Here is a 26,965-nt window from a genome sequence, read left to right as displayed (position 1 = left end):
CACCTGGAGCTCGGCGAGACCGGACCGCCGCCCACGGGACGAGCGGACGGCGGCGAGGAGGACAGAGGGTGGCGGCCTCTGAGCGGCGCGGCGCTGAGGCACCTGCTGCAGCTGCGCTGCAACGCGCAGGCTGTCATCGTGCTGCAAGAACAAGGTGATAACCGCCGGCGTGTCGTGATCAGGGTTTTATGCCGCCCATTCCGATACCGATCAATCATGAGAGAGACTTATGGATTAGGTCAGGGGTCTGCAACTTGCGGCTCTGGAGCCACACGTGGCTCTTTAGTCCTCCTGCGGCTTCCTGCGGTTCTCTCAAAAAATTAGTAGAATGTTTTTTTTTTTTCTACATATTTATTTGTATTTTTTTTAGATAAAATATTCAAATTAATTAATGTTTAGATAAAAAATGAATGACAATAAAATGTCAGAGTCCATTTTTTTTTAGTTGCCAGAAAAAGATGAAAAAGTTTTTAGAAATTACCTAAAAATGTCCAAAAAGGAAGAGAAAAAGCAGAACTTTACCATAAAAAGGTTGCTGACCTGTAGACTGGGTGCAGCCAAGGCAGTAGAGGGAGTCCAAATTGGTGGCCCTTTTGTGCTGCAGGTTTGTCGGATGCTCCCGTGCAGTCCATTGAGGAACAACGGGTGGCTACGGCCGTCTTCCCCACGCTGAGTCTCCTCAACCACTCGTGCCGGCCCAACACCAGCCTGATCTTTGGCGACGGCGGCGTCAAGCTGCGAGCGGCCCGCAGCATCAACGCCGGTCAAGAGGTCACGCATTGCTACGGTGAGATTTGAATTTGTGCTCGTTTTGTTTTTATTTCATTTTGACTTTACACGACTCGTGTTTTCCCTCAGGTCCTCACAGCGGCAGAATGATCGTCGGGGAGCGGCGGCGCCTCCTGCAGGAGCAGTACTTCTTCCTGTGTCGCTGCGAAGCCTGCGCCGACGGCGAGGAGGAGCGGTCGCCGGGCAGACAATCTGGACTCTTGTGCGCCGGGTGCAACGCTTCCCTCCTGGTAAGTGATTTTCTCTTCAGTGGCGTCTCGCTAGAGACAAACATCAGACTGGTCACCAGTCAATCCTAGGCAAGGTTATTTTAGTGAACTAAAACTAATGAAAATCAAAAAAACAATTTCGTTAACAAAATAAAATGAAAACAAAAATGTTTTTTAAAAAACAAAAACTACATTTTATGTTTACAAAACTAACTAAAACTATAATTATAGCAAACATGTCCTTCATTTTTGTCCTTGGTAATTAATTTAATGCATGAATCCTTTGGGGATGATTTTAAATGTGACTTTAAGTAGTTTTATTTTGATATTAACCAGAATAGGTCACACAGAAATGAGAAAAGCACCTGAAGATGACGTCGCTCCCATGGTGTTTTTTTAAATATTGCGCACAAGTAATACAACATTTAAAAAAAACTAAAACTAATACTGAAACTAAACTAAAACTAAGCATTTATTAAATAACTAAAACTACTGAAAACTAACAGAACCACCCTGAAAACTAAATAAAACCGAAACTCAAAATGAAATTAAAAACTACTAAAATGAAAAAGTCCAAAACTATAATAACCCTGATCCTAAGGCACTTAAAGAGAAAGAATGGTCGCCAGGACCCTCGGGGAATTTATATGCAAACACTGGACTGGACAATCAAAAGGGACCTTTGGACAAACAGACATCAAAAATCAACAAACTGATTTTCAGTCAGTCCTATTGCACATCTCAAACCCAACTGAGTCACCTGTCAATCAGCCTTCCAGCGGAGGCGACCATTCGTGCGCTTTGTGCGGCGGCTCCTGGTCCGGCGGCGAGCTGAGCGAGATGCTGCGGGACATCCGGCGTGACTTGGACGCGGCGGGTCATCTCCTGGAGAAAGACAAACCCAGTGAGTGATCGCCGGCTCCCTTCCGCTGATCCTTTTGTTGATTTTTCGTTTTTTATGCTCAGGCGAGGCGGCCGCACTGCTGGAGCGGTCGCGGACGCGGCGGCGGGTGGGTGTGACGCTGACGCCCACACACGAGCTCTGCGGACACACGGAGGACACCTTGGCCAGGGCGCACGCCGCCAAAGGTCACCATTTGTTTTTCATGAATTACTTCATGATGAAAATTAACTAAACTAGTAAATAGAGAATTTGATGGCAGTTTTTTTTTTCAATACAATTTATAAAATAAGACATGAGCTTTGATCACTTTTCAAACTTTGGCCACATTCACACTTTTTCTTTCGTTCTTTTTGGTGAGCGCAGGTGATTGGTCGCGGGCAGCCGGGCACTTGGAGCGCAGCGCCGCCGCCGTGGCTGCTCGCTTTGGAGCGGACAGCGTGGAAATGGCGCGACAGGTCGCCAAGCTGGCGCAGCTGCACTTCAATGCGTGAGTCGCAAAAACCCCCCCAAAAAACAGAAATTGTTCTTTTTTGTGTGTGTGTGTGTGTGATGACATCACGGCGCGTTGCCCACAGCGGCTCGAGGGAAGCAGCCTTGTCCGTCATCCCCGAGGCACGGCGCCTTCTCAGCCTGCACTGCGGCGCCCTCTGCCCCGAGGTTCAGGAACTGCAGGCCATGGAGGACTGCTTACGCTACTAACAAAAATGGACTTTTGAAGCCACATTTGACCTGTGAACATCACATCTTCTCCCTATTATATATTATCTGCTACATTGAGCTAAAAAAAAAAAAAACAAATAAAAAAAAATCTTGTAAAATAAGACTTGGAAATATTTTTTACTGTTTTGTTTTTTTTGTATGAATTGTTCTACTTCTTTTTTTTTTAAAAAAGAAGAAAAATGTATCCATGACTTTCTCCAAAAATAACTTTTTTTTTGTCAAAAACTTCATTAAAAGGATACTTTAATTATTTGGCCATTTTTGGCAGTCAAACATTAATATTTTGCCTATAATAAATTAGATATTTTCATTATTTTTCATGTACAATTAGTATCTTTTTAAAAACATTTTGCAACTTGCCGTCGACTGAAAATGACATCACAAGGGCTCAGGTAACCAATCACAGCTCACCTGTTTTCAAAATTTTGTCATGTGACATTCACAAGCTGAGCTGTGATTGGTTACCTGAGCCCTTGTGATGTCATTTTCAGTCGACAGCAAGTTGCAAAATGTGTTTTTAAAGGTACTAATTGTAAAGTATCAAATTAATTCTAGACAAAACATTAACTTATTATTGCTATAATGGGCTAAATATGTAAGTGAAGTATCCCTTTAAATGTTGTCTTATGACTTTTGAAATTTATCTTTTTTTGTCAAAAATAACTTTTTGGGGGGAAAAGTAAAAAATATATATAGAAAATATAGATAAAAAAATATTGAAAAAATATCAAACTATTATTAAAATATATTAATTTGGAATTTAAAGCCTGGATCTACCAGCACTCCATCCTGCCCAGTCTTGTGGCCTCTCCTTGTTTATGCAGTCCCATTAACAACTGTGGAGTCTCTCGAAAGGAAGATCAGTGGCTTTCTTCGAAAGTGGCTGGGACTTCCCCGCAGCTTCACCAGCGCTGCCCTGTACGGGACAAGCAACACCCTCCAGCTACCCCTCAGTGGGCTCACTGAAGAGTTCAAGGTGGCACGTACAAGAGAGGCTCTACAGTACAGGGATTCCAGGGACAACAAGGTGTCATCAGCAGGGATCGAAGTGAGAACTGGAAGGAAGTGGAGAGATGAGAAAGCAGTGGAGGTGGCAGAGTCACGCCTAAGGCAGAAAGCGCTGGTAGGGGTTTTGGCAACGGGGAGAGCAGGCCTGGGCTACTTCCCAAAGACCCAAGTGAGCCAGGCCCGGGGAAAGGAGAGACATCAGCTACTCCAGGAAGAGGTCCGAGCAGGTGTGGAGGAAGAGCGAGTGACCAGGGCAGTTGGACTCCGGCAGCAGGGGGCATGGACAAGGTGGGAGAGCGTGTTACAGCGCAAAGTGACCTGGTCGAACATCATGCAGGCAGACTTCCACCGCGTCCGGTTCCTTGTGCAGGCAGTTTACGACGCCCTCCCGAGCCCAGCGAACCTTCGTGTGTGGGGGAAGAGTGAGACACCCACCTGTCCCCTTTGCTCTGGAAGAGGCTCTTTGGAACATCTCCTCAGCAGCTGCCCAAAGTCCCTGGCTGAAGGTCGCTATCGCTGGCGCCATGACCAGGTTCTGAAAGCAGTTGCTGAGAGCATAGCCCTGGGAATCAGCACGAACACACATCACAAAGCTCCGAGCAGGGCAGTCCCTTTCATCAAGGCAGGAGAGAGACCCCAGCCATGTCCACAGACAGCAAGAGGACTACTCCACACTGCCTCGGATTGGCAGTTGCAAGTCGACCTGGGAAAACAGCTAAAGTTCCCCCAGCACATCGCAGCAACATCTCTCCGGCCAGACATGATCATTACCTCTGAGGCTTCAAGACACCTGATCATGCTGGAACTCACAGTACCCTGGGAAGAGCGCATGGAGGAAGGCAATGAGAGGAAACGTGCAAAGTACCAGGAACTGGTGGAGGAATGCAGGGGTAGGGGCTGGAAGATCTTCTATGAGCCCATAGAAGTTGGCTGCAGAGGCTTTGCTGGTCGATCCTTCTGCAAAGTCCTAGGACGCTTGGGTGTATCAGGGGCGGCCAAGAAGAAAGCCATTAAGTCAGTTAGCGAAGCTGCAGAGAAAGCCACCAAGTGGCTATGGCTCAAAAGGGCAGATCCGTGGACTGCTACTGGGACGCAAGCCGAGGCTTGATCAACCTCGGCTGGGTCACCTGGGCAAGAGTGTCTGATGTTGCGAGACCCGAAACACTCAATGAACCCAGGCTACATCACTGATGATGCGTCCCAGTTGCATCCAGGAGATGTTTCTCTTAAGTGGAATGCAAATTTTTTTTCCCCTCAAAATTACAACTCTAGTCCAAATTTGAAAAAAAAAATTCTCTCTCTCTGAATTTGTTTTTGTAAATTTCTTGTTTCATTGTGCTTCCTTCCTTTTTAAACATTAAACTGGCAAATTCATCAATTCTCTTGAAATTTCTTCATCATCATCATCATTATGAAAGGCAAGATGACGACCTCACCTCCCGACACGATGCGCAATCACTTGATGGATGTTGGGCGCGAACGTGACGGACGCGCCACGGCAAACTGACACGCTTATCCGTCATCGGCTTAGAAACACCACATACACACAAGATGCAACACATGCTAATGCTCCGTACACTTTATCACTTTAACTTAACGGCTGCTTCGTGTTGTCAGGTAGTCGGGGTGAAGCAGCATGTGGCTCACTTTCTCAAGGTTATTCTCCTGCACTGTATCAAATAAGTAAACAATTGTTTGTTTGGTGTCAGGAAGTAAACAACAGCTTGTGACCAGGTGGGAAATAATTGTATCATAATTAATTATATAAAACATCTAATAAAATAATTGTATGTAGCACAAGGTGAATACTTGTATGTTTGCGATCACGAGGTAAACAATTGTGTTTATCATGGTTGAATGCATGCGTCAACATCTCCATCGCTTTGAATGAAAAAGTGACAAAACACAGTGCAAAAAAACGTGATTGGCCGCACGTGACGGCGACCGGTCGGGCCTCAGGCGCTCACCTTGTGACTCAGCAAATCTTTTTTCATTTTGACACGCGTGCAGTCGCCGCCGCCACTTATTGCTTGGCGCCACACCAGGCAGGATATTGCCGCTTACGCTCCCTGCGGGGACAAAAAAAAAAAAAAAAACAATAACGAAAGGTGACACACTGACAAAATAAAAGTCATCATAAAAAAAAATATGAAGAAGGAAAGCACCCTGGGGGATGTTCGTTAGTTTGTTTACAAAATCTGCAGCATCAGCAGGCGTGTGCTGGAGGGGAAAAGCTGCAAAACATTCCCGGGAAGAGAAGTCATAATAAGATCATGTAAAATTCTAACGGGGAAAATATTTATTTGGGGAATATTTGACAGTAAAGTCGGTTAATGTATTTTTAAATTACAAGTTCTATGAAAAAGGTGAATTTTTGGAGAAATGTTCACAATCACCACGGGGCTAAAATTGTCTGTGATTGCAAAAGTCAACAACTGAATAATTGTGTAAAAATGGTATGTTTATACTGTAATAATGGAAACAGTTGCCTTGTAAACAATTATATGTTTATACGTTTGAGTTGATTTTTGTGCTGATTTGTTATTTACATGTTTGCGGGTGTGCAATGATGTCACCCCACAGGTACCCCCCACTCGTCATCGCGTTTGCGCCTCCCCCACATATGCCCACCCGCGGCTTCTTCTCCTTCTTAACATGCGCATGAATAAGACATGAGCGGACGAGCATGCGGGTGACCTGTTGGCACCTGGCGGGGGAAGGAACGGAGGAGGAAGGCAAGATGGAGGATGGGGCTGGTGGTGGTGGGGGCGACTGGTGGAAACGTATCCGCGGCAGACGGTGTCGCCTGTCCGTCCACCATCAATTAGTTATTTGGGCGAGGGTTGGACGCCGGGACAAACACGGCCATTAGCACTTAGCTTTGCTTTAGTTGTTGAATAGAATGTAATGTAAACATAAACACAATTTGTTTTGTGCTGTTTTGATTTTACTTTAGCTTAATGCTAATGCACAATGCAAAATTACATAGACAGGCTAACAAATAGCATCAATTTGGTGGTGTTATAAAATCCCTAGGCAGCGTTCTTCCGAGAACACATTTCATTGAGCACATTTAGGGCTGACTTCACCTCAGGTGGCAACTTAGTCCATTTGCATAACAGCATAACAACTAAAAGCCGCTTCAGCATGTTTGCTTTGAACTCTGGACTCCACTAATCGACCAAAGTCTGCAGATCTCAGAGTACATTGAAGCAAGCAATACTGAACACAAACAGTGGACACATGAAGACATAACAATACATATTCTTTATCCTCTGCAACGAATGACTAATATTACTGCGGCTTACTGAGTAGATGTGATCGTCTCACGGTTTTTCCTGGCTCAAATTGAGGCAGAGGTGGTATCATCCTGACTATGATGGGTGATTGCCGATACCAGGTATCGGTATCCGTGCCAATACCAGTCTTATTTTAAGGTATCGTATCGTTATTCACGGAGGTAACCGATGCCATTATTGGCCGCCCTCCTGTGGATGTTTAACGATCAGGGACAAGAAATTTGAAATTATATGAATGCAAAGTTGCCATTAACATCATGCAATTTTAAGGAAAAAATAGATATTGGTTTATATTGGCCTTTATGTATAATCATCTGTCATTTATGGGTGGGAAATTGTATTTACTAGTGGTATCGGTATTTGGTAGCAGTAGCGGTGACTAGTCAAGAGTTGCGTATCAGTCGGGAGAAACACCCCTAACCCTGACCATGCGACATGACGTGCATGTATTCTGTAAATTCAACTGACCGGCTTTCATTTGTTACAGGAAACATACAATAATTCCATGTTTTAATAAGTGTCAATAAGAATATGACTATTATTATCATGTTAAAGCATTCATTTGTTATCAGTCGATCAGGCTGGAGGTGGCGAGCAAATAAGATGGAGGTGGCCACCTCTGAATTTTATACACAAGAAAAACCCTGACTCTCTGTAAGTCTCTATTTAACTGCCACAGCAAGAAAAACAAAAACATTGTCAACATTGACCCCAAAACTGGAGAAGCTTCACGCATATCTCAATTGTCCTGTCCTATCTTTTACTAATGACGTGTCATCTAATATTCCATTCTCCATCTTTCTCTCTCTCCCGCCTGCCTGAAAATATTCTGAACGTCATAAAAAGTTAAAATTCCATCTTAGACGGCGGGATGAAGAATGTTTATGAAGATCCGCGTCACGCTGAGGCTTCATAAGTCTTTTTTTTTTTTTTTTTTTGGGGGGGGGGGTCTTTTAATCATCCTCATGTGCTCTGCAGACTAGAAAGTTCTGGAGACAATTGAGTGATAGAAAAATTCCAACGCAAAAGATGACAAGCGCCATTACGATGAAAAATATCAGGCAGGCTACCAGTTGTGATGTCGCATTTTGTTTGCCTGCAAAACCAAATACGTCCTATGTAAAATAACAATTCCAAACCCAATGAGTTCAGTCCGTATTTTGATGCTGGAGTGACTCACCTCACTAAACAACAAGCAGTACTTTGATACCACACAAAACCACCTTAGGCTTCCAGTCCACTTGCTGAATGCTAATGCTAAATAGCATCTGTGTTGCAGCGCTTGACTCTTTCAGCAAAGGGTTGAATGAAAACCGTACGGCTAAACTTGTTGACATGTTAAAAAATAAATAAATAAATAAATTTAAAAAAAAAACGCAATAGGCTATGCAGTCATTTATTTGTAATCCTCTGCATAGAATAAATGAGTGCCACACTGGTGAGGTGAGAAGAGTTGAGACACCGCAATGAACAGCATATCTGTCTGTCTTATCAGTATTTTTTTTAAAAGACATATTTATTTATTTATTACTTGTGGGAACAGTTAAAAAGAGCATCAATCATTCACAGATTTTTGCGATTTGTAGGTTGGATTTCACATTGTATTATTATAGGTCACATTTTTGTTGCTGGGTTAGTTAGTCCTCCGCTGCCCCCATCTCCCACCCACCCGGATTGTGAATAATAATAATAAGCAGCAGGTGACACGCACACTTGGCCACTCTCAGCGGATCGTATGGCAAAACGTTGCTGCGTCGTGAGCGGCGGCCCGGGTTGTTGATGGCGGTGAAGACGAAGCAGAAAAGTATCGGTGACACGCGGCCGAGTCAGCGCGGAGACCGGAGACGGCGGCCGAGCGCTTTTAGACGCCGCCTGGAACCGGATCGAGTTCCAAAGTGCAGATTAAGTGAGGATTTTTCCTTCCACTACGACCGACCGCAACGCACAAAACGCTTTGTTTTATTTACCAGCGCTGACTGATTTCGATCGGACAGCGAACTCCCGCTTATCGTGGGCGACGCGTTCTACACTCACCCGCAGAAAGTGAAAACCTGCCAATTTGGGACCATATAAATACTGATATATTATTTGTCACTCACAGACCAAGTAAACATTGTATATTTCAACACATTAGTGCCCAAACAAACGATTTAATTTGGTTTGAAATCAACTAGTTTAATGCTCACATATGACACAAAACGCAATAGAGAGGCGAACAGAAATTAGCATCGATGTTACGGCGCTTTGAAACTTTTCTGCCAAGATTATTATGACCAAAATGATGAGATTAATTCCAAATTACTGGCATAAGCAAATATCTTATTTGAGAGTAAAATGAACAGCGAACACTCCTAGTAGCTTGTCTCCGATGTCACCGATTGAGTGATGTCCTCTTTATGCAAATGATGCTAAATGCTAACGTGACACATCAATCAACACCCCCCTCGGCGCGCCTATCGTCGTCAGGGTGAACTCGGCGGGATAAAACGTTATTTTTTTTCTTTTTGTGGCAGGTGGCGGTGACGTAAGGGAACATGTTAAAATATGACACCATCAGCCACGTGGGGAAGCGTCCTTGAACGTCCCCGTCGCCGACTCTGGAAATGTCGCTGGCCGTAAAGTGTGATGAAGTACGACGGCGGCGCATCGTTCATGCTGCTGAAAATACTCGGCCATTAGCGGAGGAACGTTTGTGGAGATGGACGAGGAGGAGGAGGGGGAGGCGGAGATGATCTGCAATTTATTAGCGCCTCACTTTTTATTTATGTGCAGCTAAAATTAACTTGATCATGATTATCAGTGCCCCCCAATAAATAAAATATCAGATTGAATATTTAAAACGTTAAATGGCTCTGAAGTTAATGATGTAAGGGATAACAATGACATAGATATGCATCATTATTACATCAGGTATGATAATGAGTTATCATTATATAAGGTATAAAATATAAGACTTAGACTTAGACTTGACTTGACTTGACTTTATTGATCCCTTTGGGATGGCTCCCTGTGGGAAATTTACATTTCCAGCAGCAATAAGAACAGATATTGAAATAAAAAATAATAATAAGATATCCTTACAAATATAAAGTACGGTAATGAACATGGTAGAACCATATAGACTAAAATATCACCCTTTACTAATGCTTATAAGGATGATTATGAAATGAGAGGAACTGACGTGAAAAGTGAAAATCTGTGAGTAACTGACGCCCAACAAAAAGGTTGCCACAAAATATTTCAGGCGTGCTTGACGTTCTCAGCCTCAGCTGACAAGAAATCACATTCTCGGCTTACGCATGGACTGCAAATCACAAGCCTGGATTGGAGAACACACGTCAAGCAAAAGTCCAACTGGGAGAATGTGGAGCGAAGCCCCCAGACACGACGGCCAAGGTCACGGCTGTTACCCGGCAGCCTTTTGCCGAGGAAATCAATTCAGCGGCTGAGAGTCAAGTTGCAGGCCACCGTGACGGGGCGGGGGGTTGTTTGGGATGGGGGGGGTTCAAGTAAATCATCCGAGGTCCTGAGAGGCGCTGCTGGTGTGTTTGGACATCGCACAACGAGCTGCTGTCACATTTGCAGAGCTTTATGGTCGCTTACGGAGCTTATCGCAAACATCCAGACACACCTCAGCACATCAACACGCCACACCGCCTTATCTTATGTTGTACCACCTTGTGTTGTATGTATTCAGTGAAAAACGCTTACAATTGCCCTTAAGAGTGGTTGTCAAATATCCCCCGAAAAAAACATGCAGTGGTGCAATCCAAGATTATTATAAAAACAGTATAACTAAACTAAAACGGAATATCCGATATAAACATGAAGATGCTTTTTTTAAAAAGAAAAACAGTGTACATTTATAAAACCAACTAAAAAAAACAAAATTATAGTGAAAATGTTTTTTTTTTTTTTTGTTTTTAATTTGCTTGTCAATTCATATCACATATGAGCTTTTGGGGTTGATTGGATATGCTTTTATTTTGGTATTGCTGGAAAGTCAAGGAAGCATTTTCCACAAAAAAGGGAGTTGGCTCTCAAATTGAATGAGTAAATAAACATTTAAAAAAAATTTTTTTAAATATTGTGGAAAAAAGGGTATTAGTCGGTAGAACGCCACGATACTGATGCTATTAATTACCCCGTGGCATTTTTCATTGTTTGTTAGCCATTAAGCTAAGTGCACGTAAACTTGTGTGGCAGTTTTAAGCCCAAGAAGGCTTGAAAAAAAAAAAATGTTTTTCATATCACGGAAGCCGCTGGAACATTCTGCACAGTTTGAACATGAACATGAAGAGATGTTTTTAGTTTAAAAATGCTTCAGTTGTCGTGCATTGCTAATAGCAGTCACATCAAAATTGCTCTGGGATGAGATTTTGTAAGCGTGTCACAAATGATTTGGGATGGAAGGTTAGTTTGGTTTCCTCAAAAGAAGACAAACAAGTGATGCCACACTTTCCTCAAATGAAAAGATTGAAGCTGTTATGGAATATGAAATTTATGTTCTTGCATATATTATTTGAATTTATTTGAGAATTTATTTGAGATTTTAATGCTAACAGTTTGAAGTTTGCCGTGAAATGTGTTTTGTATCCACCAAAGAGGATTTTCAAAGATTTTGATTTTTTTTTTTTTAATAGCATCATTAACTCATTCACTCCCAGCTGCCGTTTTTTTTTTTTTTTTTTTTTTTAAATAACTACCATTGCTTTAAGACACCTCTTCATGTCAGAACCTGCAACAAAGTCTTCGGTATGCTCTTGCATAAAAACAAAAAAAAAACCAAAAAAAAACATGTCAATATGTTTTTGGTAGTGAAGGACAAAGTATTAAAAAACTTTTCTGCTTTGATATGAAAATCTTGAGATTTTAATATTTATACCATCATTAATGTGTATTTTACTAATCCAGTTTGATCACTGAAAATAGCACACCACAAATTGTGTTCATGTTAAATTAGATCTGAGTTCCTGACATTTTGATAAACTTTTATACTTTTATACCAACATTAATATGATTTTAATCCAGCTTGATATAGTAAAGTCCAGAGCACAAATTGCACTGAAAATAAAAAAATTGTGACATCCTTGGTGAAGGTGATAATCACAAACAATCAAAAACGATTCTTGAATGTTCGAGTCTGTCAAGCACATGCAAATTATTCAAAAGAAGATCAAAAAGTTGATTAATGTGAAAATGGTGTTTTGCAGAGAAGCGAAGGATGAAGAAGAAAAGGAAGATGCTAAGGAGGGGGAGGTTTTGTTTACTAACACTCCCGTTTGTTTGCCAACTCAGCGTGTCACTGCATGCTAAACACCATGAAAACAAAAAAAACATGTCGTGCATGGGGGCAAACGAACAACTTTCTCACAGCGCCACGAGTAAGTTGCATATTTAAATCAAAAGGAAACCTTTTTGGTGTGCAGCGCCTTCTGCTGTCGAGCTAAATTGACGTCACAGTGTCCCCGGGCTCACATTGCGAACATCATGTGACCAAAACTATGCTCAGAATGCAAGCCCGAAGGCAGCGTGATGTCAATTTCAGTCGACAGTGGCGGGCTCTACACGACAAATGAAAATGGCTGCTTTCATTTGCTTCATATAGTCCACAAAAATAAAAAATAACAATCACAAAATAAAAGTCAATAAAGCTGGCCAGCGGAATGGAGCTCAAAGTAATGGAATAAGAGGAGCATTTCATAATTAAAATACTCTCAGGTATCAAATTTAGGAGTGTAAAAATTTGTGTGGTAATTTTGAGTTAATTTAAAGTTGCTTTAAAACTGAGGAAAAAATATTTTATTGTACATTCAGAACAGATATAAAATTTGCAATTAATTGCGAGTTAACTATTTGAAGTCATGAGATTAATTACAATTGCAGCGAATGTAATGCGTTCCTACCGACCTTGTTTCTGACTTGTTAAGATGAACGGTCAATTTACACTCAACGTAATGACGTCATCACGCAACGGCAACATCATTTAGCAACACGCCGCGAGCAACCTGACCCGCAAAAGAGTCCTCCCTCCTGACAGGCTGCGCGAACGCCTCGCGCACGCGCGCTGCTGCTGCTGCTGCGCGCGCACGAGGACAGGGAGCAGATAAGTTCTGGCGCTCGGCGCGCGGACGCCCACACAGAGAGCCGAGATGCGGACGCGCGCCTGCACGGAGCCGCGGCGGCGGCTGTGCGTGCTGGCGGGCTGGGCAGCGTTCTTGGCGTGCGCCCGCGCGGAGGAGTCCGCGTGCCCGCCGGCGTGCGCATGCTCCCGGGACTCCGGCACGGTGAGCTGCCTCGGTGACGGCGCGTCGGGGTTGCCGTCGCGCATCCCGCCGTGGACGTCCGCGCTGATCGTCCGCGGCAGGAACGTGCCGACTCTGCAGCGCGACGCGTTCGCTCTGGCCAACGGCAGCCAGTCGGATGTGGCCGCGCTGTCGCTGTCTGCCAACTCCATCCGCGCGGTGGAGGCGGACGCCTTCGCGGGGCTCCCGCACCTGCGCGTGCTCGACCTGAGCCACAACCGCCTGGAGAGCGTGTCTGACGGCGCCTTCCAAGGCCTGGGGGAGCTGCGCACGCTGTGTCTCAACCAGTCCATCGTCCCGGAGGCGGTGGCGGAGCTGGCGGCGGCGCTGGCCTCTGGCGACCTGCGCGGCCTCCACCGGCTGGAGCTGGCGGGGAACCGGCTCCGGAGCCTTCCCCTGGCCGGGCTGGACACCTTCCGGCTGCTGCACCAGCTGGTTCTGGTCAACAACTCCATCCGGAGTCTGGGCCGCGAGGACGTGAGCGTGTTGGAGCGGCAGAGGCGCACCCGGGTCTACCTGGCGCGCAACCCCTTCCGCTGCGCTTGTGAGCTGGGGGCCTTCTACTGGTGGCTGAGGAACGCCTCGCAGTGTCCCGACGCGGCGCTGCTGCGCTGCGCCGAGCCCGAGGTCCGGCGCGGGCTCCCTGTGGAGCGGCTGCGCGCCGAGGACGTGGACTGCCTGAACGAGAACCTGGAGGCCGTCTCCTACGTGTTCCTGGGCATCGTGCTGGCCCTGATCGGACTGGTGTTCCTCATGGTGCTCTACCTGAACCGCGGTGGAATCAAGCGCTGGCTCAACAACATCCGCGAGGCCTGCCGAGACCAGATGGAGGTCTACCACTACCGCTACGAGCAGGACTCGGACCCTCGGCTCGCCAACGTGGCCGTCTGAGCGCCAAAAACGCGGAAAGCTGCTCGCGCCGCCAAAGACTCGACTCACTGTAAATTCTGTCATGTAAATTTGACTCTATTACAGTAAATTTTGACTCTATTTAGATAGGGACTAAATAGACTCAATTTTAGTGTAAACTACGATTTACACTAGGAAAAGAGTAAAACAGAAAATTGAAAACAAGAAATAAATAAAACTCACTCAAGGGTTAAGGTTCAAACTCACGACTGCCACACTCCCACCTGAGCTATGACCCTCCTACTGTTTGCTTTTCTCCAAGAGACCAAAGATTGTTTTTGGCTTGTTGGAGTTAGTCAAGTCAAGATATCTTTATTTATATAGCGCTTTCAAACAACCTTAGCTGTCACAGAACGAACCTATGCAATCATGGAATCAGCTGCAGCTGACATGAACGATATATTCGCAGAAAGTATTATTAGTATTAGTATTATTTTATTATTCTATCTTTATTTATTAATTTTATGTTGTATGTATTTATATATATATATATATATATATATATATATAATTTAGTATTATTTTTAGTGTTAATTAGTATTTGTATTATTAGTACTATAGTATTACTATAAATTAGTCTATTTGGTCCCTATCTAAATAGAGTAAAATTGACTCCACAGAATTTACTGTGTATAGTACCAATTTTCACATGCAGGTAATATGCACATGAAATGATCATTGTGGCCACAAAATACAAATTTGTGCCCACAAATGAATATTTTGAGGTCACAATTTTCCGCCACTAAAAACGTGCACATGAAGGTGACCATAAAATACTCATTTGTGGCCACACCATAACGTACACACGTAACATAAACTGGTTTGAACTGGAAAATTGCTTTTTGATTTAAAAGATGCTTCGAATCGAATCATTTGCTAAATATTGAGATACGTACCGGATTGTCTTTTATTGGAGCGATTTATTTTCAACAGAAATGGTACGAGCTCATTCAAATGGATATGAAATGGCAACAAAAAAAGTCATTGCATCAATGTCATACCCTCAGCCGTACCATATCGAATTGATTCGGGAATCCCACTGATTTGAATCATTCCACTTTGAAATGGAATCGTCCTTCAATCGTTTTGAAAACCTCCCTGATCTTCTTTTGCAGAGAGATGCGCACAAAATACAGATTTGTAGGTCGAATATCGATCCCAAGAACAACTCGTATGTTTAGGTACACAAATGGAGCGCACCTTCACCAAAAACTGCAGAAAAAATATCAGAGGAGGTGTGCTTGATTTGCTAACCCAACGGGCCAGCAATGATGAGGCACAAGTTTGACAGTATTTCCAGCATTTTTGTGAATTAGCTCCATTTTTATTTAACCTTCTCCTCTGTTATCTGCTGAAAAAGTCACTGCTTTTGTTCTCAATTTTAAAATTCTGTTTTGGCGCCATCTTGTGGTATTTTTGTGTCAAGAAACTAAGTTGAAAGGTGGATCGGAACTTCATTCTTGCTATTTGTAGTCTCAATTGAGTCCCGGTAAATCCTGGAACATAACTTGTAGCCACGATTGCATTTTTTAATCACACACGCCACACTCCCATGAAATATAATAACCATTTGTTTTGTACATAAAGCTAAGATGTAGCCTGTGAATATATGAAGTTATAAGTTTAGATGCTGTGACTTACAAACATGACAATAATTATATTTTATAGAGAGAATCATTTAGCATACATGTGACATTTTGGCATGCTTATGTTTGTAGAAGGCCAACGGAACGGTAGGATGTGGAGCACCTTGTAAATATGGGAAATGTGCTTTGGAAAATATGCCATTAAAGTCTTTTTTTTTTCCTACATTGGTTTCAAGAGGTCTTAATTAGACGTTCAAGTATCAATTAGTGTTATAAAGGTGTTATAACTGTGTTATAACCCATAAGCCGTTTCTTACCCATTTACCAATTTGTCATCATTATCTTAGTCCTTATCATCATCATCATCATCATCATCATCATCGTCTGGATGGGTGGGTACCAATAATGGGTATCAGTATTGGGACATATTTCAAGGTAGGACCATACCAGCTGCCAATACTTATGGCAATAAATCAATAAATAATTAAATAAATAAATAAAGCTCTCACAAAATGCCAGGCTGAAAACAGACTAAATAGCTCTCACATACTACAGAACGGCTCCCGTGCACTGTTGAGTCATGCTCAGAAACTACTGATATGCTCTCACACATACTACCAAAACACTCCCATGCCAAACTTAAATGTTCTCTAACACAAATGAAACACTCTCAGGCATATTACTGAAATGCTCTCATTCACTACCGCAAAAGTGAGAACATTTCTGTAGTGTGTGAGTTTCAGTTTTGCATGAGAGTGTGTGTGCAACTGATGTACTCATTAAGGCTGCTGACTTGTTTCTCATGATGATAATGATGATGATGGTGTGACCTTCATCTCTCAGTCAAGGATACGCACGAACACACGCATCAAGCCATTTGCACACTTCACGCCTGCACTGGAGCGCAGCTGCTGCTCACAAGGCCGGCCGGAGCAGCCAGGTCCGCAAAGGTGACATTGAGGCTTACGCAAGCACACGCGTACGAGCAAGGCGGGCGGCGCTCATCAAAAACTGCGGTCAACTACCCGCTTGGCAGCGAGTGTCAAGCGAGCTTGACATTTGAAAAATTGCGTCGGACTTCATTCAACTTCAGACGGACGACTTGCGTGTTCAGGTCACTTGTAATAACTAAATTATAACACATTTATAACACATTTCAATTAATCATTTCACAAATAGATACAAATTTTAACTGGATTTTTAATATTCATTAAATATTTTTTATTTAAAAAGAAAACAGCTATTTTTGGTATACGGGAGATGTAATATGTAATAACTACATTATAACACATTATAACACATTTTAATTACTCATTACATAAATGGATACACATTTTAACTGGATTTTTATTATTCATTAATTAAATATTTTTTATTTTAAAAGAAAATGCAGATATTTTTGGTCTTCGGGAGATGGAATAATGTAATAACTAAATTATAACACATTTCAATTAATCATTTCATAAATTGAATACAAATTTGAACTGGGTTTTTAATATTCATTAAATATTTTTTATTTTAAAGGAAAATGCAGATATTTTTGGTATTATTTAAACAATATTTCATATTATTATAATTATACCTGATCATTTAAGTTATTAGTTTATTGCTGCCATTTCAAAGCAAAATTTGGTGGGAAAACCCTTGAACGAATTAAATCAATATTTGACATCGGTATTGATAGCTACTCAACATTTAAGTCCTTGCACTGGTGTCGGTTTGAAAAAAAGTGGTATCAAACGTCCCTACATTTAATGTATGAAAAGTGGAAAGCCAAACATTGACAAAAAACAAATCAACGTCAAAATTATTTTATTTTGTGTACTGTATATTGCTTCAACATGAACAATTAATTTCCTCTGACATCTCTATATTTTTGGGGGAATTATGAAATGATTCCTTAGTTTAACGAGTACATCCGTATTGCTCAACATTTTTCAAATGTACTATATTAAATCAATCATAAGAATTATTGATTGTAATTAGTATGAAAATGTGCTTGTTTGGAGTCAGCACATGATGCTAATATCGCTCGCTAATGAGCCTGCACTGTTTACGATACCGGACACTTCATTACGTACACCAGATGTACTAACAGATGCTCGTATCGATTGATTGATTGACTGACTGACTGTCATCAATAGTCAGTCGGGAGAGAGAGCGAGGTCGACTCGTGTACGCTGACGTCTCAATTAAGTGGGATGATGTTGGGGAAAAATGCGGAAAGGATTAAGAAGACAAAAGAAGCCCCCGAGAGGCTCACATGAAAAAAGAAGAAGAAATAAAAGCATCTATGAGGTCACCTCTAAAAAAAAAAAAAAAGTGTGACTGCACCCGTCAGCCCAAATTCCAACAAGGATGTAAAAGGCCTCCAAAGTGGCACAAAACAAAAACATGCTTCCCAGCATGTTGAAAATGAAATGTATTAAGAGTCATGTGTTCATGCACGTTTGGTGAAAGGAGACAAGCGTCTATTTTCACATTTTCTGTTAAAGCAAATATATAAATACATGTTTGTAAATGTTGATTTTCAGACCAAAATGTGCTTTTTCTTGATGAAGGGGTTTTGTTTGTTTCACTTTATCTTGATGACACCGACGACTTTTTAATCAGCACCTTGGCTCTTCATTAACGAGACAAAAGACGAGATTAACGAGGTTTTAGAGTAAGCCGCGGCGGCTTTTGTTTGTTTGTACGCAAGGTCAGATGGCTCCTCGTCGGCGTTTTTGGTGCCGCCACGTGCGCAAGCACATGAAAGGGGGAACAGACCCTGTCACCGCACTTCTTGATGAGTTTTACAACTTATTTGAAACTTGGTGTTTTTCCTGTTTATATGTTCAATGATAGCCAATCAATCAATTTTTAACTGATACGAGGACAGCAGTACGCTTGACTACCTTTATATGTATCGAACAGATCAGGTTTTTGAATTTTTTTTCTTTTTATTTAATTTTTAAGTTTGATCCATAAAAATATATTATTATTATTATTATTATTATTGTAAAATAATAATAATAATAATAATGTTAACAATAATAATAATAATAATAATAATAATAAGCTACAGAAAAATGTACAGCATAAAATGTGTAAAAATGTGAGATATAAAATTGATATAAATATATAATTATTATTACTATTATTACTATAATAATAATAATAATAATAATAATAATAATAATAATAATAAGCTATAGAAAAATATACAGCATATTTGGAATCAGTACAAAAAAAATCACCATCTATAGAAAAGTTGACTTGCATCTCTGATGAAAAAATGTCATAAAAATGTGTTGGCCAATGTAACTGAGCCATTCTGAAAAGCCTTCCAGTTGAATTTGAATTCCACTACAAATGTTTTGTCTGCTCAATCAAAAATTCCACCAATTGTAAGTGAAAGCATCTTTAAAGTTTTCTTAAAAGCCAACCATTTTCTTTACAATATCTTCTATTTAGCCCCAGTTGTATAAGTATGGTACTGTGATTAATATTTTGTTTGTGGAATATCAAAATTAAGCAGCAAAATCGCCTTGTTTTTCTCCATCTCATGGGGGCGTCCATTTTGCCACATGCACTGAAAATAACATCACAGTTGCTCAGGGCTTGGGTCACAACCAATCACGGCTCAGCTCGTGAACATCACGTGACCAAAGTCAGAAAACAGGTGTGCCGTGATTGATTGATACCTGAGCAACTGTGATGTCATTTTCAGTCAACTGCAAGGGGCAAAATGGCCGCCCCCTGAGATGGAAGAAAAGCTGTGCTGTTTATATCATCTGCTTTTGAGAATGAAACGATTTCTTTTGAGGTTGTGACATGTGTCGCCATCTTTGAAAATCTTTATGGGCACTCGGCTGTGTTTGTGACACGGACGTGCTGTCATGTTGGGATGTAAAGCCGTTCTTGGGCCATCGTACCTCATTTGGTGTTTTCGCAGAACCGGCGACAGCAGCTTGTGGACAGACGATGATTATGAAGATGAAGATGAAGGACACTCTGATGTGGGCTGCTCTCGTGTTCCTTCTACCAGGTAAACTTCAGTTGTTGCTCCTGTAATGTAGTACAAGTACTTGCATCTGTACTTCATAGGAAAATTGATTTGACTGCTTTTGTAAATTTGATGTTTGAATAATGCCACAATGAGAAACAAACTCATGTAGTTAATGCTAATTTCCAATAATACAAATATGAAAACCATGGCTAGAACAAATCAGCTGCTTTTATGACATGTACTAAAGCCAAAACGCATGGCGCATGGTTAGCTTAGAATGTTAGCATATTGCGTGAGCTCGTGAGTGCCCCAAAATAGAACTGTGTGAAATCAGAAAACATTAAGATCAGTTTTTAAAGACAATTTTTAAGAAAACTAAGATATCCCTTAAAGTAATGCGGTAACCAGACAGTCTTACCTGGCTTGTTCCTATATAAAGCACAAAAATAATACAATAGCTCTGATAAAAACAAAAAGTGAAAAAGAACAACCCTCAAAACAAAATTTCTCCTTTCTTGTACTTACATTAAACCTCCTTACTTATGTTTTATTGCAAATCACTTGTATTTACTTTGACACATCCAAAGTCTTGTATTAAAAAGGGACTGTGAACATTAAAGAGACTTAGTGGAACCGCAAAATCAGCTGTTTTAATCCAAGTCCTTTGGCGGTCACTTGCTGATGACTGAAATGGCATGACAGTCATTTGAGAATTGTAGTTTATTACTCTATTAAATAATGAGAATTGTAGTTTACTTTAGGGATACTTGACTCATTGAACAATTTTCAGCAGTGAAAAATTTATATTTTGTCCAGAATGAATTTGATAACTTCATTATTTTTCATGTACAATGAAAAAGAAAGTGATCTTTTCTACTTGCTGTCGACTGATGATGACATCACCTGTGCTGAGGAAGTAGGTAACGGCCAATCAGGGCTCACCTGTTTTTTGGGCTTGGTCAGTAAACTGAGCCATGATAGCTCATCACCTACTTCCTCAGCACAGGTGATGTTATCAGTCAACAGCAAGTAGAAAAATTACTTTTTTAAAAGGTACTAATTGTACATAAAAAATAATGACGTTAGATTAATTCTAGACAAAATATTAACTTTTTACTCAATAAGTTAAGTATCCCTTTAAATAATACTCAACTACTCTATACACCTTTAAAAAAAACACAAAACTAAAACTAATACGAGAACTAACAAACCTGCCAAGTGTGACCACTTCAATTTTTCTACTGTTGTCAGGTGTGAGCCTGGCCAGGGAAACGAGCACGGCCGCCCAGGCGGGCGACAACGTCATCTTCTTCACTGACCACACCGCCAGCGCCGAGAAACTGCACTTTATCGAGTGGACCGTCAACGGCCACAAAATCGTCACCTACACCGCCGACGGCTTCGAGAGACGGGCCGAAGCTTACGCCGACAGGATCGAACTGGACTACTACAACGGGTACCTGAAGCTGAAGAACGTGCTGCCCACCGACAGCGGCGACTACTCTTACAGCGTGAAGACAGCCCAAGAGGTGCGGAAGATGAAGAAAAAGAAGAAGGCAATGGCGTCCAAATTGCAGAAGGTGGACAAGCAGGATGATGCGTACGGCGTCAGAGTGACCAAGTGTGCCATTGCTGTTGTGTGTCTCTTTTTTAGCGTGATGTTCCTCCTATGCGCACCTCTTTTTTTTTTTTGCCCATCAATGGTATAGAGGTGCAACGATAATGGATTGATCGTTTAGATACCTTGTTAATTAAAAAATTGTCAAACCTCTGGATGTCGAGTCTCTGTGGCGAGTCTGTGCTGGTCTGCTACCACCTGAACACAAATCATTTTCATTTTAAATTATGCCAACCTATATGACTCTTCGTAGCTCGGTGCTGCCCTCCGGTGGTTACTTGTATTACAGCACACTTCATTGGTACAATACTTGCATTTTTCCCCATAGTTTTTTGATTGTCATGTCACCAAGCTTCTAAGTTAGCCTGTATTCATTTGATAAGTACATTATAAACGTGTACATTTACAAATTGATAGTAATTCTGTTGGTGGAAAAACGTTAGTTAGGCGGAACAATTACACAAGCTATTTGATTCAATAACACTTTATTTCTTGTACGTATTGACATGTCTAATTCCCTACGAACATGTACAGTTACAAACCAAACATGGTTAATTCATAAGCTTTTCTTGTTTGTTTGTTTTCTGATAGTACTGTACCTGTAAAACTGTTACACGCGTTCGAAGTGGCAGTGCACGGGGGACCAGTTGACTGCTGGACCGGGCTGGAGCATTTCTTGAAGAATGAGTTCTATCTCATTTTACCACATATAATGAATTATGAACATTCTGTTCATATAGAAGCAAAACATGATCACTGCCATCATATACGCCTATAGAGATTTTATTGGTTCTTGAACCTTTTAATCGCGTTGAGGTAAGTGGTAGTACTTAGTAGGAACCATTTAACCGCTACACCAGGTCTTGAGCTAATTTCAAAACGACAGCCCACAACAGCCTTCGATTTAATATAATGACCTGGAACACAATATTATCATATTATGTACAGTTGAAAACGCAGCACTATCAATATCCTCACTTTATGAGCTACTGACGTCATACGAAAAAGGGAACTGTTTGACTGTTGCACTTGGCCCAACGCTTAAATGCTTCCCCCAATATCAAGGGAAAAACAGCAACCCATTCTATTCTGTTTGTGTTTTCATATAAATATTCTAAAATTGCGCGATTATTACATTTTTATTTGACTATTGGATACACGGAGTCAATCGGGGGAAATAAACAGGTATGGAAATAAAATGTTAAGGGAAAAAATATATGTGTTCTTGGCCGTAAGGTCACCTCAAATAACGTTGAAGTTCCCATTACTGTACAACACATCCATCCATCCATCCATCCATCCATTTTCTTGACCGCTTATTCCTCACAAGGGTCGCGGGGGGTGCTGGCGCCTATCTCAGCTGGCTCTGGGCAGTAGGCGGGGGACACCCTGGACTGGTTGCCAGCCAATCGCAGTGTACAACACATGTAGACCATAAAGATATATTTTATGTGATAAAATATAAACATGTACAATTATATACCTCAATGCATAATATTTGTATTTAGCACATATTCTTGATAAGATATTAAATAAGACTACGAGAGGACATTTTACTATACTGCAATTGTTGTAGCCATTTGTCTGCCTGGCAATAATTGACACCATAACCCAGGAGAGATGGGTGGAATTATTAAAGGTTATTAAACTAATAACAGTTGCACATTTTTGCACAGAATGGCATCACCTTCTCCTCACGACCGAAGCAAGAAAAAGACATCGGACCCCAGTGACGACGATGAAGTCGAAGACCCCGTGGAGCGAATGATCTCACGCACAGGCTGCGCCGAGCTACACGAAGCCTTGCAGGATTGCATGGCCGAGCATCAGGACTGGCGAGCGTGCCAGAGCCACGTGGGTGCCTTCAAAAAATGTATGAGCGCCCACTACAAGGCACGGCAGGAACATTTGAGCCAGGTGCGGCGGACGGCCAACAACATGCCTACCTGAGACCGCGACTACATCCATACATGTCTTGGTTTGTTGAAGCAGTCTGGACATCATGATTGCATAATCTGGATCAGATCTCGATTCACTTTGATCTGTCTACACCTTCTGACCTGACAAACAAACCAACAAAAAAAAATATAATAATCTGTTTTTGATTACAATAATGTAGAAACACTGAATAAATTAATAATCTGGATCAGATTGGAATCAAGCTTGGTTCTGCACCTTCTGATTCTGAACATAATTTGAAAAAAAAAACAATAGATTCAGATTTGACAGTTCTGTACATACAATTGAACATGTTGAGTGTAACAAATGTAATCTGGATCAGATCTGGATTAAACTTGCTTCCACATTATGCATTACAACGCTGCAAGCACCACTAAATATTCCGATTTGACAATATGTCTGATTATGTTTACTGTAATAAAAAAATGAAATTATAATCCAGATCAGATCTGGATTAAATTTATTTTATTCTACACCTTTTGATCCAGCAAGTATCAATAAATCCGATATCGTAGAAGCATGTTCCATGTATGAGTAAACTCAATCAGATAATTGGAATCAAACTTGGGGTTTTTTCCCATGAAAACATTGAAAAAACATGAAAATTGGATGTAATTCCAAATGTAATCTGGATCAGATCTGGATTTCACATTGTCTGATACATAAAAGATTACAATCTGTCAGAGATCTCTATGCTTGAAGACTTCCACATAACAACAAACCTTCCCCATTAAAATGAAAAGAAATGCTGTAAATCTGTTGTCAATAATCTGAATATACAACTACAGCAACATTGAAACTGGTTTCGTTAGCTTGTCTATGGCGTTTTGCATTCTGCGCTAGCAGTAAGATAACATGTACAGGTAATTTCCTTTTTTTCAACATCATCTTCGACTGAGAGTGGCAATAAAGAGCCGAAGAATTGTTGCTATCTGCCCAACTTTGAATTGTTATCAGACATCATCTCGATCTTAAATTTTGAGTGGCAGCTGGCATCTGCCTTCCTAGTGGAGCTCCGTCCATATTTTCGCGTGTTTGGCGCGCCCCGCACTCCTGACCAGCCTTCTCAGCGACTCTTTGATCTCCTGCGTCTGCAGCGTGTAGATGATGGGGTTGAGCACGGGCGGGAAGACGGAGGTGAGCGACAGGTTGATGATGCGGCCGTCTGGGTGGATGTTCTCCATCAGCGTGAAGGTGATGAGCAGCGGGATGAAGTAGATGGCCACCAGCGAGAGGTGGGCGGCGCAGGTGCGCAGAGCCTTGAGGCGCTCCTGGACGGCGGCCACCTTGGCCAGGGTGCAGCCGATGGCCACGTAGCTGAGCAGGATGAAGGCCAGCGGCATCCAGAAGATGACCACCGGGTAAACACAGCTCACCACGTAGTTGGGGTAGTGGCTGTTGCAGGCCAGCCGGTAGATCTGGCCATGGTCGCAGAAGTAGCTGTTGATCACCACCGACTGGCAGAAGGACAGTCGGGTCAGCAGGCCCGTGGCCACCGCCACCAGGACTGCCACCAGCAGCCAGAAGCCCGAGATGAGCGAGAACATGAAGCGGTGCGTCATCCTCACCTGTGACAGAGGCAGGAAAGCATGCGTTTTGTTGGGTACATTGAGGATTAGAACGGCCGGAGGTATCAAATCCAGGTCCAGAAAGTGAAAACCCTATTTGCTGGGAGCTCGCTACACCAGGTACAGGCAACCGATGGCCACTGTGAGCTGCCCCATGAAACAATAAAAACTAAACAAAATAAATAAAAAAACAACAACAACCTTTTAGGATTAGCTTTTTTTTTCTTCTTTTTTTTTAAGCATGTAATAACATTCCAAAACATTGATAAACATTCCATGCATGTTTTCTATGGGACTTCAAGGGGGTTAAAAAAAAAAAAAAGGAGGGGTTACTGCAGGTAAAAAACATATTTTTATTATTGCTGTTCAGTAGTGTTGTGTCGTCCTTGAATGGTACATTTGTTATATGGTACATTTATTATTTATTTCAGAGCATGTATGCACGTATTTTGTCCATATTAAAGCACATTTTTGTCATACATCAGTCCTCCAACACAATACAACCACAGTAGTCGTTTGGAAATGAAATGTGCCAAACTAGTGTTGCGAATTGTAGTTTAGCGACCTCTATTGGCCTTGTAAATAGTAAAAATATATATTTCGTAACGTGAACCATAAGCCTTGTAAATAGTAAAAATATATATTTCGTAACGTGAACCACAAGTGTAGTTACTGGGATTCGAACCCGGCTCGTGTAGTCGGAAGACAAGCTTCTACCTGGCTGAGTTAACTGGGTAGTGTATGTTTTGGGGTTGACAAAAAATCTTTTGTTATGTCAAACATCCTCCAACAGTTCCTAACAACCATTAGTGTCCCATGTAACGACCAATATGATCGTTTATTGTTATAAACATTGCTCGGATGAAAACTTGTGGCCCTTTTCTAGCTTTTAAGTTGCTCATTAGATAGATATTTGCAATCTACATAAACTTTTATCGTGCAGTTTATGTGTATTCAAATACTTTTCAGTCCTTTCAGTCGAATAGCAGCCTCTACTGGTGAAAAGTTGATATTGCAGTCTAGTAGAAAAATCGCCTCAGCGATGCTGTGTTTGGACACAAGATACAAATCCGTCCGATTACACGATGGAAAAGTTGATAGCATCAAGGATTGTAAAACAATTCCATGGTGACAGCTCTAATGGGGATGCTCTAAAACAACCTGTCTTCTTTCAATTTGCAGAACTGAAACTCAAAGATCAGTCGGCCAGACAGCCTTGCAGTTCAGCACAATACAAAGGCTCACTTGCAAAAACTTAGATCTCCCCCCCCAAACACTTCGCACATTTCTATTACTCATTTCTATCTAAATTTCTATTACTGCTCCTCACCTGGTAGTGCAGCGGGAAAATGATGGCCAGGAGGCGGTCGTAAGCTAGAGCCACCAAATTGAAGGACTGCATCGACAAGCAGGTGTAGCAGAAGAAGAGGAAAGCCAGGCAGCTGCGGAAGGGAATGCGGCGATGGCCCAGCAGGAACACATCCAGGAGCTTGGGGACCAGCGCCGAGCTCCCGAACAGGTCCACGAAGGCCAGGTTGAAGACCGCCACGTACTTGGGGGTCCGCAGCCGGCGGTCCAGGCAGATGACGGCCATCACGGAGCAGTTGGCCAGCACGGACAGCACGTAGACCAGGAACAGGAAGACGTAGTACAGCTTGATGTGAGGGATCCCCGACAGGCCGCTGATGACGAAGTACTCGGGGTGCACCATGGACACGTTCTCGTCCTCGGCCGGATTGCACAGGTTCATGGTCCTGGACGTGGAGACCAACTGGATCTTGACTCCAGAGTGCAGCCAATAAGAGAGGACGTCGGCGCCCCGATTCCCCCACCCCCACATGGAGGCAGTCCCACTTGGCACAAAAACAACTTTAGTTCAAAACAACAACAAGTTTTTAATCCCGCAGTGAGATCGGCCTGCTGTAACCTTGGCGACCTTTTGACAACAAACTTGTTCACATGTCTTGACTAAAAAAAAAACGACACACAAGAATCGGCCCACAGTTCACGAAAGCATAACCCAAAATTCTACAAAAACCTTAATCTGAACCACCAAATTCGAACCAGCAAACGGACGGACGGACAGACAGACAGCTATAA

At 42.0% G+C, this 26,965-nt stretch overlaps 6 protein-coding genes across 11 annotated transcripts in view; 4 read left to right on the top strand and 2 right to left on the bottom strand.

Moving 5' to 3' along the window:
- The window catches only part of LOC144005856 (replication protein A 70 kDa DNA-binding subunit-like), a 42,245-nt gene extending 19,901 nt beyond the window's left edge, over positions 1-22,344 (bottom strand). The window contains exons 1-8 of one of the 4 annotated variants that reach the window (XM_077504280.1): positions 21,938-22,344; positions 21,489-21,536; positions 19,647-19,779; positions 5,598-5,699; positions 4,066-4,605; positions 1,759-1,883; positions 867-1,049; positions 541-782 (exon numbers count right to left, since the gene is read on the bottom strand). In XM_077504280.1, coding sequence (XP_077360406.1) covers positions 541-780 — 240 coding nt within the window. In that variant the 5' untranslated portion in view covers positions 781-782; positions 867-1,049; positions 1,759-1,883; ... (3 more) ...; positions 21,489-21,536; positions 21,938-22,344. Of the gene's footprint in view, positions 1-540; positions 1,050-1,758; positions 1,904-4,065; positions 4,606-5,597; positions 5,700-19,646; positions 19,780-21,488; positions 21,537-21,937 lie in introns of those variants that run through there. The other 3 variants (XM_077504279.1, XM_077504281.1, XM_077504282.1) reach the window with 3 other exon arrangements.
- smyd4 (SET and MYND domain containing 4) lies at positions 198-2,784 on the top strand. Of its 2 annotated transcripts, XM_077504286.1 has the most exons (6): positions 198-787; positions 859-1,019; positions 1,770-1,902; positions 1,965-2,087; positions 2,266-2,389; positions 2,478-2,784. In XM_077504286.1, exons 2-6 carry the CDS (start codon positions 876-878, stop codon positions 2,599-2,601), a joined length of 648 nt encoding a protein of 215 aa, XP_077360412.1. In that variant the 5' UTR covers positions 198-787; positions 859-875; the 3' UTR covers positions 2,602-2,784. The 2 variants fall into 2 exon arrangements, with proteins under 2 accessions (XP_077360412.1, XP_077360411.1); XM_077504285.1 differs by lacking the exons at positions 198-787; positions 859-1,019 and having other exon boundaries at positions 1,196-1,902.
- tpbgl (trophoblast glycoprotein like) lies at positions 12,961-15,884 on the top strand. Its single transcript, XM_077505179.1, has one exon. It carries the CDS (start codon positions 13,082-13,084, stop codon positions 14,123-14,125), a length of 1,044 nt encoding a protein of 347 aa, XP_077361305.1. The 5' UTR covers positions 12,961-13,081; the 3' UTR covers positions 14,126-15,884.
- On the top strand, positions 19,481-21,495 carry LOC144005860 (uncharacterized). Its single transcript, XM_077504287.1, has 2 exons — positions 19,481-19,759; positions 20,972-21,495. The coding sequence occupies exons 1-2, from the start codon at positions 19,696-19,698 to the stop codon at positions 21,427-21,429; spliced, it is 522 nt and encodes a 173-aa protein (XP_077360413.1). The 5' UTR covers positions 19,481-19,695; the 3' UTR covers positions 21,430-21,495.
- Positions 21,950-24,096, top strand: coa4 (cytochrome c oxidase assembly factor 4 homolog). Of its 2 annotated transcripts, none has more exons than XM_077504289.1 (2): positions 21,950-22,154; positions 23,015-24,096. In XM_077504289.1, the coding sequence occupies exon 2, from the start codon at positions 23,016-23,018 to the stop codon at positions 23,286-23,288; it is 273 nt and encodes a 90-aa protein (XP_077360415.1). In that variant the 5' UTR covers positions 21,950-22,154; position 23,015; the 3' UTR covers positions 23,289-24,096. The 2 variants fall into 2 exon arrangements, with proteins under 2 accessions (XP_077360415.1, XP_077360414.1); XM_077504288.1 differs by lacking the exon at positions 21,950-22,154 and adding an exon at positions 22,378-22,523.
- On the bottom strand, positions 23,826-26,615 carry LOC144005857 (olfactory receptor 1E16-like). The gene is made up of 2 exons (XM_077504284.1): positions 26,196-26,615; positions 23,826-24,865 (listed from the first exon to the last, which is right to left on the bottom strand). Exons 1-2 carry the CDS (start codon positions 26,613-26,615, stop codon positions 24,302-24,304), a joined length of 984 nt encoding a protein of 327 aa, XP_077360410.1. The 3' UTR covers positions 23,826-24,301.
- Positions 26,616-26,965: the final 350 nt, after the last annotated feature.

This window comes from Festucalex cinctus, chromosome 18, assembly GCF_051991245.1.
Source record: "Festucalex cinctus isolate MCC-2025b chromosome 18, RoL_Fcin_1.0, whole genome shotgun sequence".
NCBI lineage: Eukaryota > Metazoa > Chordata > Actinopteri > Syngnathiformes > Syngnathidae > Festucalex > Festucalex cinctus.
The sequence above is the reverse complement of the archived record's forward strand: the minus strand, read 5'-3'. Positions and strand labels throughout refer to the sequence as shown.

Coding starts and splice junctions, on each gene's coding strand:
- smyd4 (XM_077504285.1), top strand. CDS start 1,617: ATGGTCGCCAGGACCCTCGGGGAATTTATATGCAAACACTGGACTGGA. Junction 1,903..1,964: donor CCTGGAGAAAGACAAACCCA/GTGAGTGATCGC, acceptor TTTTATGCTCAG/GCGAGGCGGCCGCACTGCTG. Junction 2,088..2,265: donor CAGGGCGCACGCCGCCAAAG/GTCACCATTTGT, acceptor TGGTGAGCGCAG/GTGATTGGTCGCGGGCAGCC.
- tpbgl (XM_077505179.1), top strand. CDS start 13,082: ATGCGGACGCGCGCCTGCACGGAGCCGCGGCGGCGGCTGTGCGTGCTG.
- LOC144005860 (XM_077504287.1), top strand. CDS start 19,696: ATGATTATGAAGATGAAGATGAAGGACACTCTGATGTGGGCTGCTCTC. Junction 19,760..20,971: donor TCTCGTGTTCCTTCTACCAG/GTAAACTTCAGT, acceptor TACTGTTGTCAG/GTGTGAGCCTGGCCAGGGAA.
- coa4 (XM_077504289.1), top strand. CDS start 23,016: ATGGCATCACCTTCTCCTCACGACCGAAGCAAGAAAAAGACATCGGAC.
- LOC144005857 (XM_077504284.1), bottom strand. CDS start 26,615: ATGAACCTGTGCAATCCGGCCGAGGACGAGAACGTGTCCATGGTGCAC. Junction 24,866..26,195: donor TTTTCCCGCTGCACTACCAG/GTGAGGAGCAGT, acceptor CCTCTGTCACAG/GTGAGGATGACGCACCGCTT.